The sequence below is a fragment of the Grammomys surdaster genome, unplaced genomic scaffold (genome assembly GCF_004785775.1).
Source record: "Grammomys surdaster isolate TR1022 unplaced genomic scaffold, NIH_TR_1.0 332255, whole genome shotgun sequence".
Classification (NCBI taxonomy): Eukaryota; Metazoa; Chordata; class Mammalia; order Rodentia; family Muridae; genus Grammomys; species Grammomys surdaster.
In genome coordinates this window covers 1-13083 of record NW_021627514.1, presented here as the reverse complement: position 1 = coordinate 13083, position 13083 = coordinate 1, and the positions used below count along the sequence as shown (strand labels likewise).

The 13083-nt window shown below is 41.7% G+C and overlaps 1 protein-coding gene across 1 annotated transcript in view; it reads left to right on the top strand.

The window, feature by feature from the left end:
- The window catches only part of LOC114616470 (zinc finger protein 883-like), a 29854-nt gene extending 16792 nt beyond the window's left edge, over positions 1-13062 (top strand). The window contains exons 3-4 of the mRNA XM_028761923.1: positions 4435-4527; positions 10835-13062. Of these exons, the coding sequence (XP_028617756.1) occupies positions 4435-4527; positions 10835-12621 (1880 nt within the window). The 3' untranslated portion in view covers positions 12622-13062. The remainder of the gene's footprint in view (positions 1-4434; positions 4528-10834) is intronic.
- The last annotated feature ends 21 nt before the right edge of the window (positions 13063-13083 follow it).

Sequence of the window (13083 nt, the reverse complement as noted above, 5' to 3'; positions counted from 1 at the left end):
CTTTCAAGTGTAATGAGAGCGTGCAGCACTGTCTTTTTGCTTCTCTCTCTTTTTTCCTTCTTAATTTTTTTAAACAAGATATATTTCACTAATGTATTGTCGCTTTCCTGGGGAGACATAGAAGAAACCATGACCACGCCAAATAAGTGCCAGCTGACAGAAGAAATATCTGTTCTACTCTGTTAGAGCTCCAAAGTTAGCTTACTAAGAGCACACACAGTTGAACGGGAGAAGCCATTATTGGGATTTCATGTCTTGTGTTAATGACCGTCTGTAGAGGGAATGTTAATATCCATGACTATTATCACAGACCGAGACGTCTGCTACTGTATGGTTCACTCCATTCTATTGCCATAAATGGGCCCGTGCCTCCTGTAGGCCACAGCTGTCTTGCTTCAAGTTGGTGACAAATGTTCACAGAGAAACTAGCTGTACTATACCTATAACACTCTCCCTTTCTGTCATGTGACAAAATTTTCACTTATTTTAATAGAAAATATTCCATTTCTCTATATACTACATCTTATATTTTTTAATATTCCTGGGTTGGTGGACACCTACGTTGATCACATATTATTGTTTTGTGAACAATACCATAATGAACACAAGACTGAGGGTCTTAAACCAGGAATGAATGGTGGTACCTGCCTGTAATCCTAACACTTGGGGGTGGGAGGCAGATCCAAAGTGTAGCGCTCTATGCGTATGGAGCTGTATCTGGCTTCTTTGTCCTGCTGGTGTGTGTCTCTTTTTATGCTGAATCCAGACTGTTTGAGTTATTGTATCTTTGGAGGATGCTTTGAAGACATGTATTAGAATGACTCTAAGTTTTTTTCTTTTTGTTGGAAGTTGCTTTCACAGTTTTAGATCTTATGATGTTTAGGACAGTATTTATTTTTCAGTTTTTCAAACAATATGATTGGTACTGAAATGGGAATTTCATTAAATCTGTAATTCACCTTGGTTAGTTGGAGATATTCATAATTTCCTTTTAATCCATGAGTGTGGTCAATTCTCAGCACCCACATCAGATGGTTCACAATTTGCCCGTAAACTCCCTCTGAGAGCAAGTACTCAACTCCCTCCTCTGGCCTCCACCATCATCTACACACAGAGACACACAACCATAAATAATAAAAAAAAACATAAATATTTAAAAATATTTTATAGCTATTGCAGATTGGATTCTGAATTTATTTCTCAGCAATTTTACTAGTAGTAGGCATATAATTTCAGATTTGGGTGTTTTTACTTTGTATTCTGTACCTTTGGTGAACTGATTCAACTATTCCAACTGTTTCTATTTTTATTTATGTTTTTTGTTTCTTGTCTGTGTAAGAATCACTTAACCTACAGAAAAGGACAATTTTGAAGTCACCCTTCCCGGTGTGAATTGCTTTTACATATTTCCCTGACTCTACTATTACATCTTCCACTGCTTATACTGAAGACAAGGGTTGAAAAAGTGCATCTTTGTCTTGTTTGAGAACTTAGAGGAAATAAACTCTGGTTTTCCTCATCATTGACCTGTGGACTGTGGGTTTGTTCTGTGTGACTGCTATAGTACAGAGATACAGTCTTTCTGTCGCTAACTATTGAGTTTCATGAAGATAGGATGCTGAACTTCCTCATGTCTTTTCTATGCGTGGATGGCAGTGCTCACACAGCTTTCCATTCTTCATTCTGTTGATAGAGTGATGCTGTGAATTTCCATAACATGAAAATTGTATCCCTGGAATAAATTACAGAGAATCGTGGCTTAGGGGCTGGAAGAAATGGCTAAGTGGTCAAAAGCACTTTGTTACTCTTGCAGAGGACCCAGATTCGATTTCTAGCACATACTTTGTGGCTCACAACCATCCATAACTCCAGTTCCAAGGAATCCAGTGTCATCTTCTGACCTCCAAGGGCACTAGGCATACACATGATACACAGACATACATGCAGGAGAAACACTCCTAAGATAAATAAATCAAAAATAGAATCATTGTTTTAATCTTTATATATTCCATTCTATTTAATTTCCTGTCTTGTTGAGAACTGAGGTCTATTAGTCTGTAGTTTGCTGTGTCCACACCAGCTTTTTAAATCACTGTAGTGTTGGTCTGTAAGGCTACGGCTGACTTGTCTTACTTTTCCATTGCTATCAGGAGACTCCATGATCAAGGTAACTTATAAAACAGAGCATATGATTTGGGGCTTCCTTATTTATAGTTTCCAAGGGTAAGTCTGTAACCATCATGGCAGGGGGCATAGCAGCAAGCATTCAGGCAAGAATGGCACTAGAACCGTAGCTAAAAGCTTATATCTTATCCACAAGTGGTGGGAGGGAGGGAGGGAGGGAGGGAGGGAGGGAGGGAGGGAGAGAGACTGAGAGAGACTGTGCCTGGCATGGGCTTTAGAAACCTCAAACCTCACCTGTAGTGACACATTTCCTCCAACAAGGTCACACCTCCTAGTCTTTCCCAAACAGGTCCAACAACTTAGAGCTAAATATTCAAATATATGATCATATGGGGTCATTCTCATTCAAACCACCACGCTACTTTAATGGTGTTTTATAAATCAGTATAGGTTTTTCTCTAGCATATTTTAGTATTTTGTCCATGGAGTTTTGTCTGTTTGACTCTAATATGACTCAAAATTATTCCTGGTCCAGTCTTGTAGGAGTTCTTTAGCATCCTCGGTCTGGACATACGCATCTTCTTATATGTGAAATCCTTACATTGAATGTCTGTGTTGATGTCCCCTTTCCTTCTGGAGCACCATGACGAAATGCTCGCTCTCTCCACAGTGCATGTCCATCCACAGCCTCATTGTTCTTTATATTTCTTTCAGTTTTGTAGACCTGCATGGCTTATTTTTAAATTGCCTGAAATTCATTCTCCTGATTGAATGGTTGCATCCATCAAGATAATGTACTCTTCTACTATCTCCTGAATTGAGACCTCTACTTCCAAAACTTCTGGCTAGTCCTCATTTGTGGTCACTATCTACCTTCTCCATTTCTCTTAAAGATCATGAGTTATCATTCCAATTGTCTTAGTAGGGTTTCACTGCTGTGAACAGACACCATGACCAAGGCTACTCTTTTTTTTTCCAAATTTTTTATTGGATATTTTTTTAATTACATTTCAAATGTTATCCCTCTTTCCAGTTTCCCCTCTGGAAAGCCCCTATCCCATCCTCCCTCCCCCTGCTTCTATGAGGATGCTCACCTATCTGCCCGCCCACCCACTCCTGCCTCTCTGCCCTGGCATTCCCCTACACTGGGGCATGGAGCCTTCCCAGGACCAAGGGCCTCTCCTCCCATTGATGTCCGACAAGGTCATCCTCTGCTACATATGTGGCTGGAGCCATGGGACACTTCATGTGTACTCTTTGGTTGGTGGTTTAGTTCCTGGGAGCTCTGGAGGGTCTGGCTGGTTGATATTGTTGTTATACCCAAGATACAATTCACAGACTACATGAAGCTCAAGAAGAAGGAAGACTAAAGTGTGGATGCTTCAATACTTCTTAGAAGGGAAACAAAATACTCACAGGAGGAAATATGGAGACAAAGTGTGGAGCAGAGACTGAAGGAAAGCCCATCCAGAGACTACCCTACCTGGGGCTCCATCCCATATGCAGACGCCAAACCCAGACACTATTGTGGATGCCAAGAAGTGCTTGCTGACAGGAGCCTGATATAGCTGTCTCCTGAGAGGCTCTTTCAGAGACTGGCAAATACAGAGGCAGATGCTCACAGTCAGCCATTGGACTGAGCATAGGGTCTTCAATGGAGGAGTTAAGAGAAAGGACTGAAGGAGATGAAGGAGTTTGCAACCCATAGGAAGAATAACAATATCAAGGCTTCTCTTATAAGGACATTTAATTGGGGCTGGCTTACAGGTTCAGAGGTTCAGTCCATTATCATCAAGGTAGGAGCATGGCAGCGTCCAGTCAGGCATGGTGCAGGAGGAGCTGAGAGTTCTACATCTTCATCTGAAGGATGTTAGCAGGATAATCACTTCTAGGCAGCTAGGATGAAGCCCGTGCCCAAAGTAATACACCTATTCCAACAAGGCCACACCCCCCAACAGGGCCACACTTTCTAACAGTACCACTCCCTGGGCTGAGTATATACAAACTGTCACACCAATGTCTCTAGTTTTGGATTTTTGCTTGTTTGTTGTTGGTTTGTTTGGTTTGGTTTGGTTTTCTTCGCTTCTGTTTCTTCAGGTTTTGTTACTTCATTGCATTAGGTTATGTATTATACAATTTAATCCCACATAAGAGTGATACCTCAACAAGTGAAGACTGTATGTAAACCCTCTCTAACTCAAGTTCTAATCCACCCATTGTGGCAAAGACCCTGAAAATAGGACTGTCATTTCTGTCCATAAACCTGACTTAGCACTTTGGTACAAATATTTTATTATTTCCCATTTACAGGGCACTGTTTTGCCAAACCTGAATTGATCTCCAAGTTGGAAGAAGGATTTGAACCGTGGGGTGTTGCAGAGGCCACAGAACAGCGCCTACCTGGTGAGTCAATGCCGTTGGGCAAGAGTCAGCGAGACGTGAGCTCCTCATGTGTCAGTCATGTTTCAATGTTTCATCAACTTTTAACAAAGCCAGCTCTAGACAGAGTGGGCTCGTGAGTCAGACGCTCATTTTATAAACTTTCCAAATTGGGATCTCTTGTCTAACCGTTTCCCTGTTTTGGTTTGGTTTGGTGGTTGTTGTTGAAGATTCGTTGTTTTTGCCCAAACTCTCTACTGCTCTGTGGGACTTCTCATGCTTTCCCTATTTTTTTATCTTTTTTTTTTTTCTTAAGTGCTGAGGATCAAACCCAGGGCTTTAGATATTCTAAAAAAGCACTCTAGCAACTGAGTTACATCCCCACCTCCACTTCTCACTTGTCCTTTCCTCCTTTTCATAGACTAATTTCTATTAGGTGTTCGTTGACTTTTTCTTATTTATTTATTTATTTGGTTCTTTCTCTTTGATTGTTGTACAGGTTGTTGTCTTTGTAATTGTTTGGGTAGCAATAGTGATCACACTAATGTATCATCTTTTGGAATTTATATTTAGTGAGAAAAAAATGAAACAAAGAAAGAAGGGTCACAAAGATTTTTTTAGCAGGAGGAGGGGGAAAAAACAGGGGTTATATTTTAAGAAGAGCATCGAGTGAGCCAGCATCCAGTGAGTTACTTACTTACCAACTAAGCACTGCATCGTGATTGGGAGAGCTACTTTTTTGTCATCAACATAGGCCAGGGTCACAATTGTCTGTAGCCAAGCCTGTGTGTGATTTTCTTAATTAGTGATTGATTTGGGAAGGGCTTAGCCTACTGTGTGAGGTACCACCCCTGGACAGGTGGCTGTGGGTGCTCTAATAGAGCAGGTTGAGCAAGCCGTGGGGGGCAAGCCAGAGACCAGTGCTCCCCCATGGTCTATGCTTCAGATCCTGCCTCCAGGTTCCTGCTTTGATTTCCTGTCCTGGTTTCCAACAGTGTTGGAGTATGAGCAAAATGTGTAAAGCAAATAAGCTCTTTCCTCCACAGGCTGCTTTTGTTTATGGTGTTTTATCCCAGCAATAAAACCCGTGATCTTGGTTAACTTAGATATACAAATGTGAAAAAACAGTGGCCCACCGTTTTAAAGTTTTAAAATACAGTTATCATTGCAGCTACCTGTGAAATTTTTAAGAAAACAAGGAAAGAATGAATCAGAGGTTCAGGAAGAAAGTGGCAATTAGAAGGTTTTACTAATTTGGAATGGGAAGACCAGCATGTAACAAAGAAGAGAATATATTCTGAGGACAGAGAGACAACAAACCCATATGATTAGGAAGACGTTGTGGGGATAGCTGAAAGACAGAAAAACAGAAAGGCAAAGTAGACAAAAATGGGAGACACTCAAGTCCAACCTCATCCCCTGGGAGCAAGGGAAACCTAAAGCCACACCCACAGTCTGGCCCGGAGATTGCAGGGAGCCCCGTGGCTGGTGGATCCACATTCCTCTGCTAGCGAGTTCCATGACCACTCCACCCTTGAGGTGGTTTTGTCTGACTTTCTTTTACTGCAGACTATCGTGGAGAAGTCCTTTGCATTCCTCCATATTTCTTGGGATGCTAGGAGGAGCTGACACCTTCAGAGTGGTCCCGTTATTTTAGACTGAGGTGTTCTTGGAGCCTGAAAGTTGAAAATAATCACAAAATAAGGGGGTGCTGAACACACTCGCAGGGTTTCTATGCAGGAAAACGGCCACAAGACACAGTTGTGTTGGTTAGCAGGGTCTGGTGCCAAGTCACCGAGAAACTTAAGCCAGAGGAAATTCAGAGGGTGGAGAGCGTCTGCTGGTCTTTCTCCCTATGCTGAGCTGAGCCCCAGTCATTGCTGGGTTTCCTCAGAGAATAATAGCAAGACTCAACCTGCAATCAGCAGGCTTTAGACTTCCACAGTCTAAAAGCTCAGTCAGACTCAAGTAGACATCACCTTCCCTCCATGCACAGATTAATCTCTGGAGCATGTGGGAGCCTGGCTGGCACACATACCACAAAGTTCGCTGAGGTTAGTAATGACTCTTTTTATGAAAACAGGAAAAATTCAAAATGAAATGCAGCCCTGTCACTTACAACATAAGGGCCCAGCCCTTTGTCAACACTCAGAACCAAGCACCCAGCATGTAGCACCCAGCATGCAGCACCCAGTATGCAGCACTCAGTACTACCTGATAAGGTGATAAAGACCGCCAGTGATATTCGACTCCAGGCAGAACTTTAGTCTCCACTCCTTGCTGCTGAAGGCAATGTTAGATTCAAAGCTTCACCAGTTCCTTCTATGACCTATTTTATTTTTGCTGGGTAATCAACATTACTGTTTACTTTCATTTTCTAAGTCTTCTATTTTATTTTCAGTCTCCTTGTACCTCTATTTTTACATGTTTTGTTCTTACGATGCAAGTTCTTTTTAACTTACATTTTTATATTATATTATACTATAATGTTACATATTTTATATATAATTGATATAATAAAATAATAGAAATATATAAACTTATAAATACTAACTTATATTAAGTTCTAAAGTAAGTGCTTTTAACTTATATGCTTTCTCCTATGCATGCCTTTTGGGGGCCTGCATTTTCTTTTACTTTATTTTATTTTTGAGACATGTCTGTCTATGGTGGCCCTGGCTTCCCTGGTCTCACTATGCAGATCAGGCTACCCTTAGACTCACAGAGTTCTGCCTGCCTCTGCCTCCCGGGTGCTGGCATTAAAGGCGTGTGCCACCATGCCTGGCCTTTTCCTGTGTTATTTAACTTCCATTCTCTCTTGTAACCCTTTCTCTCCCTCCTTCCTTTAGTTCATTCTTTCATTATTCATTTAACTTTTCTTTTTAACCACACCGTTTATTCGCCACTGTTTATGGCATTGGAGGGGTGGCAACTGTCTTTATGTTTTATGTCTGTATCTGGTTTGTTTAAATGGCGGTGTTCAATTTGTGTGTGTGACCTCCTTAATGTGCTCTTGAATTGGGTTTTCAAGAATTATTGTGGATGTTTGCATCTGTGGCCATAAGGAAAATTGTCCTATCATTTTCTTATATCTTTACCAGGTTTGGGTATTAGGACAGGGTCTGAGTCTCAGGATGAGTTGGGTGTAGTGTGTTGCAGTAAAACTCCAACCCCAATAAGCCCATACAAAGAGCACACAACTCAGATACAATATTTATAAGCTGCACACCTAGACTGGGCAGATGCACCACTACTCCGCTCTGTTCCCCAGCTGGGAGATCTCTTGCTACTTGTGGCTTCTCTGGGTCACGTGGCTCTGCTCCATCTCCGGGTCACGTGGTTCTGCTCCATCTCCGGGTCACGTGGTTCTGCTCCGTCTTCCTTGCCCCTCCATTTCCTTCATCTTCCCCTGCCTCCCCTGTCTCCTTGTCTCCTCTCCTCCTTCCTCTCTTCCCCTTCTCTAAAACCTCCAGCCCCACCTTTCCCTGCCAGTGCCCAATCACAGGCTCTAGGCTTTATTTATTTGACCAGTTAAAACGGGGAGAAAGTTCACATGAAATCACCTGAGTACACGATCCACTCCTGTCAGGACAGCACCTCTTGAGGACACAAAATTATCATCAAAACACAAACAGCACCAGGACAATCCACATCAGTAGTGTTCCTCTTCCTTTACAGGAAACCGTGAGGAACGCACTGTTGTCAGATACTCTTTAAAGAGACGGGAGAACTCCACACTGAATCCATCTGATTCTGAACTTCTCTTGATTGGATTTTTCACTACTGTTTCAATCTTTTTTTTTTTTAATGTATTACACTTACAGTTATGGACTTTTGACCAGGTTTATAGTAGTGGGCATAAAATACTTCCTGTGAAGCAAGCCTCATATCCAGGCAAAAACATGGCTGCTTATCCCCTTAACCCATCACTACCACTGTTGTGCCTGTAGGCACATCTCATCAGGAAGGTCAGTACTGTCACATGCAGGGTCTAGCACTGAGTGAGACCTCTGACGCCTTTCCTCCCCTGGAATCCTGAGTAGCGTTTTCTGGCACTGTGTAAGCTCCCCAGCAGAGACAGAGCTTCCTACCCAGCTAAGGATGACCTCTGTATGTCCACACCTACAGTGAGTAGTGTCTTCAGTAGCAGAGTCCTACCAGCTAGTTATAGTGGGCAACCAAGAGTCAAATCAACAGGCTGCGTTGTTTGGGGTGCCCCTGGGGACTCAGTGACCAATAACTCATAGGGAGGTATCCCATGCCTTGCACTGAGGTTTTCATTTGATAAATCATGACCTATCTCTCTCTCTCTCTCTCTCTCTCTCTCTCTCTCTCTCTCTCTCTCTCTGTGTGTGTGTGTGTGTGTGTGTGTGTGTGTCCCTCTGTCTGCGTGTGTGTATGTGTGTCTACTTAATATTTTACAAACAGACAGACAGAAACACACACACACACACACACACACACACACACACACTGCCTATGTTCTGCTAGCTCCCATTTTCCTTCACAGTATCCTCTGTAGAGCTAGCTTATTGGTCATAAATTCCTTTAATCTTCTTCTCTGGGTTGACAGTTGATATTTCAGAGCCTTTCAAGGCTTGGAATACATCTTTCCAGGCACTTCTGACATTTAAAGTTTCTATGACAAAATACTGCTATGCTGTTGGCCTGCATTTATGCATGATTTGACCTTTCTCTCTCGTAGTTTCCACATCCTTTCTCTACTTTTTAGTACTTTAATTATGATATGTTGTGGGAGCTGAGTTTCTTTTCAGGTCCAGTTTATTTGGTATTCTGTAGGCCTCTTGTGCCTAGATAGGCGTACCTTTTTCTAGATATTGGGACATTTCTTTTATGATTTTATATGTATGCCTTTGTTGTGATATTCTTCTTTTTATGGCCATAATTCAAAGGTTATGCATTTTTATGGTGTCCCAAAACACTCCCATGTTATGTTCATAGTTTTAAATGTATCATTGACTTTTATTGGGTAATATAATTCCCTCCCTTGTCTTCTAGCCTGGAGGCTGTTTTTCACATGATCCATTCTATTGAGGAGGCTTTCCACGGAAGTTTTCATTTGGCTTGTTGAGTTTTTAATTTCCAGTGTTTGATACAGTTTGAATTTTCTTCAGAAATTCTGTGTCTGTTGAATTCTGTTTTCAAGTCTTAGACTGACTTCATCTCATTCAGCTCTGTTTTTCTTCTCTTGGATTATATTCATATCTTATTTGAGTTGTTTGAACATAGTTAAGATCGTTCCTTTGAATTTGTTGCCTGAGAATTTTTCCAGATCATTCCATTGGGGTCATAACTGTGGGCTTAGTAATTGAGGGAGAGCAAGTTGTCATGATTTTCATGTTACATTTGTTTCTGTGCAAGCCTGACATGAAGCAACTTGTTCTTTGAGTTTTTCTTTCTTTTTTTTTTTACTCAAATCCCTTTCTTATTCAGTGGAGGTTTGAGCACTGTTCAGGAAAGGACTAATATGTAAGAGGGTTAGGACTTTATTTCCTATGTAGGGTCAGTATTGAGGCCTACAGGTTCTGTGCTTAGTAGTGTCTTTAGAGTACTTTACTGTCTGTGCTAACAGTCATGCAGTGATCAGCACAGCCCTTGCTGGCCTACTCTTTCACAGCTTCCTGGTATCTCTCAATGCCTGAATGTCCTTCTGTGAGTAAGCTGTGATTCACTGGTGGATTGGAGGCACAAGATTCTAGGGAATCTAGATGTGGAGTTATACAGCCTCTAGGATGAGGAGAATGGCTCTACTTAGCTGCACTGGGAAGTGAGTTCCTGGAGGAGCCTGAAGAACTGTGGAAACAGACGACTGACTATGGGCATTGGGATGCAGTATCCCAGAGAAGAAGGGTGGTCTGGCAACCATCATAGAGGAGCGAGATTCTGAAATAACCAGGTATAAAGTCTGTTGCCTGGCAGCACACAGAAGTATGATCTTGGAAAAGGCAGGTGTTCTATAGGATGAAAAAGAACGGGGCCTACCTGGAGGAACATGGAAGCAATATTTCAAAGAAGTCTAATGACCTATGATGTGTGAAGGTGTGGATCCTACCTCTTAATTCTTTATTTTAACATACAGCAAAGTTCACTCTTCTACTTAGTGTATAGCCATGTAACCATCACTACCACAATTAGGATATAGAAAAGAGTTTATGCACTCCCAGATACATTTTTATTTTTAAAAAAGACACAATTTCTCAGACTGATAGTCAAATTCTATGAATAGCTGTGGATGTCAAATGTAAATTTTTAATGTCGACTCTTAAAAGCATATGCCTCTTATTAAATGACCGCTTCAATATCATTTTAGATGTCCATAAATGGAGTGCCCCAGTTGAAAAAAGCCAGCAAAGTCAAGAGAAGCATTTGAGGCAGGTCAAAATCACCAAGAGAAACACATCAAGTGAAGATAAGGTTGAAGTAGAAAGCACATACGATGTGAACTCAAACTGTATTTCAAATATGACTATGAAGCATGAAGTCTGTTCTAGAATGTTCCTTCAGGAGCTTGTTAATCCATTGCAAGATGTACCTTTGTCTACTGAGGCTGGTGAGAAGCAGAGTACAGAAGTACCTCATGATCTGAATGGAGCTCAGGAAGCTCTCTCATGTCCTGACCATTTTACTCACCACAGCAAGGATCAGTGTTGTTTTCAGCATTCTGGACCAGATGAAACCTTCCAGACGAAAGCAATATTAACACCTGAGACGTTTTATGTTCAGGAAGCCTCTAGGAAGTGCAATGACTGTGATAAATCCTTCGGTGAGGTAACACTTCCTGCCCAATATATGACTCAGTTAAGAAAGCAAACTCTGGGATGGAATATATGTCATCAAATGTTCCCTAACAAGATCGAGCTCAGCAACCATGACAACACACACATGGGAGAGAATGATTATAAATGTGATTATGAGAAACCCATCATTAACAAATCACTATACCTTACAAAACCTCAGGAAGCACATGTAGGGAAAGAGCCCCAAGCACACAAGGAAAACTTGAAATTCTTCTGCCTGGATGCTGAGCTGCAAACAGTTGATCAAAAACTTCACAGAGAGAAACAACTTTATGAATGTAAAGTATCTGGGAAAACCTTTTGCTGGGAGTCAGAGCACATCAACCAACAAAGATCGAATGCCTGTGAGAAAGCCTGTGGGGATAAGGAAAGTAGGGAAGCTAGCTATGATGAGTCAGCCCTCACCCCGCATCAGAGACTTTATACAGAGGAGAATGCCTGTGAGGGTAGAGAATGTAGTAAGGCTTTCTACCATGATTCACTGCTGTCTCAGTATCAGAGAGCTCATACAGATGAACAGCAAAGTGACTGCAAAGAACTAATGAAAATTTACTTCTACATATCAAGCCTCACTCAGCACCACAGACTTCAGACTCTTGAGAAACCTTACGGATGTAATGATTGTATGAAGACGTTCTCCCACAAGTCACAGCTCGCTCGACATCAGAGAACTCATACAGGGGAGAAGCCCCATGAGTGTAAAGAATGCAGTAAAGCTTTCTGTCACAAATCACATCTTACCCGGCATCAGGGAATCCATGCACCTGAAAAACCCTACGAATGTAAAGAATGTAAGAAATCTTTCTACCTGAGGTCACAGCTCACTCAACATCAGAGAACACACACAGGGGAGAAACCCTTTGAGTGTAAAGAATGCCGGAAAGCTTTCTTCCGTAATTCACACCTCACTCAACATCAGAAAATTCATACAGGCGAGAAGCCACATAAGTGTAAAGAATGTGGGAATGCATTTGCCCGCAAGTCACACCTCACTCAACATCAGAGAACCCACACAGGTGAGAGGCCCTATGAATGTAAAGAGTGTGGGAAAGCTTTCTCTCGTAAGTCGCAACTGATACAGCACAAGACAAGTCACACTGGCGAGAGAGCCTATGAATGCAAAGAATGTAGGAAGACTTTCTATCTCAAGGCATACCTCACTAGACACCAGGTGATCCATAAATCTGAAAAGCCGTTTGAATGTAAGAAATGCGGGAAAACTTTCTCCAGAAAGTCATACCTTGCACGACATCAGAAGACACACAATGGTGAAAAACCCTATCTGGGTGAGAAACTATAGGGATGTAAATTATGAAGAAGGTTCTTAAGCTAGTTAGACTGAGGAGAGAGCTTACACAGGTGAGAAGCCCCATGCATGTAGGAAAATGTGCTACTGTTACATCTCAGCCGACATCAGAAAACCCATGCCAGTAATAAACTCTACAAATGGAAATGTCAGGATGCTATGTTTAAGTTACACCTCATCATACACTAGTGAATTCATACACGTGAGAAACTCTGTGACTGTAAAGGACATAACAGGGCTGTAACACAACAAGGAGTGATGTATCCAGGCATAAACCCTGTCAACGTAAACAATACAGAAAAACTTTCTATAATCAAGCAACTCACGAACTGCCTGAGAACTTAAAACTGCCATTTAAGTTTCAAAAACAAGGGAAATTTTTCAACAAGGGAGACCCCAGTGTCTGACGGAAGACTCACACAGGGAGACCCCACTGTCTGACAGAAGACTCACACA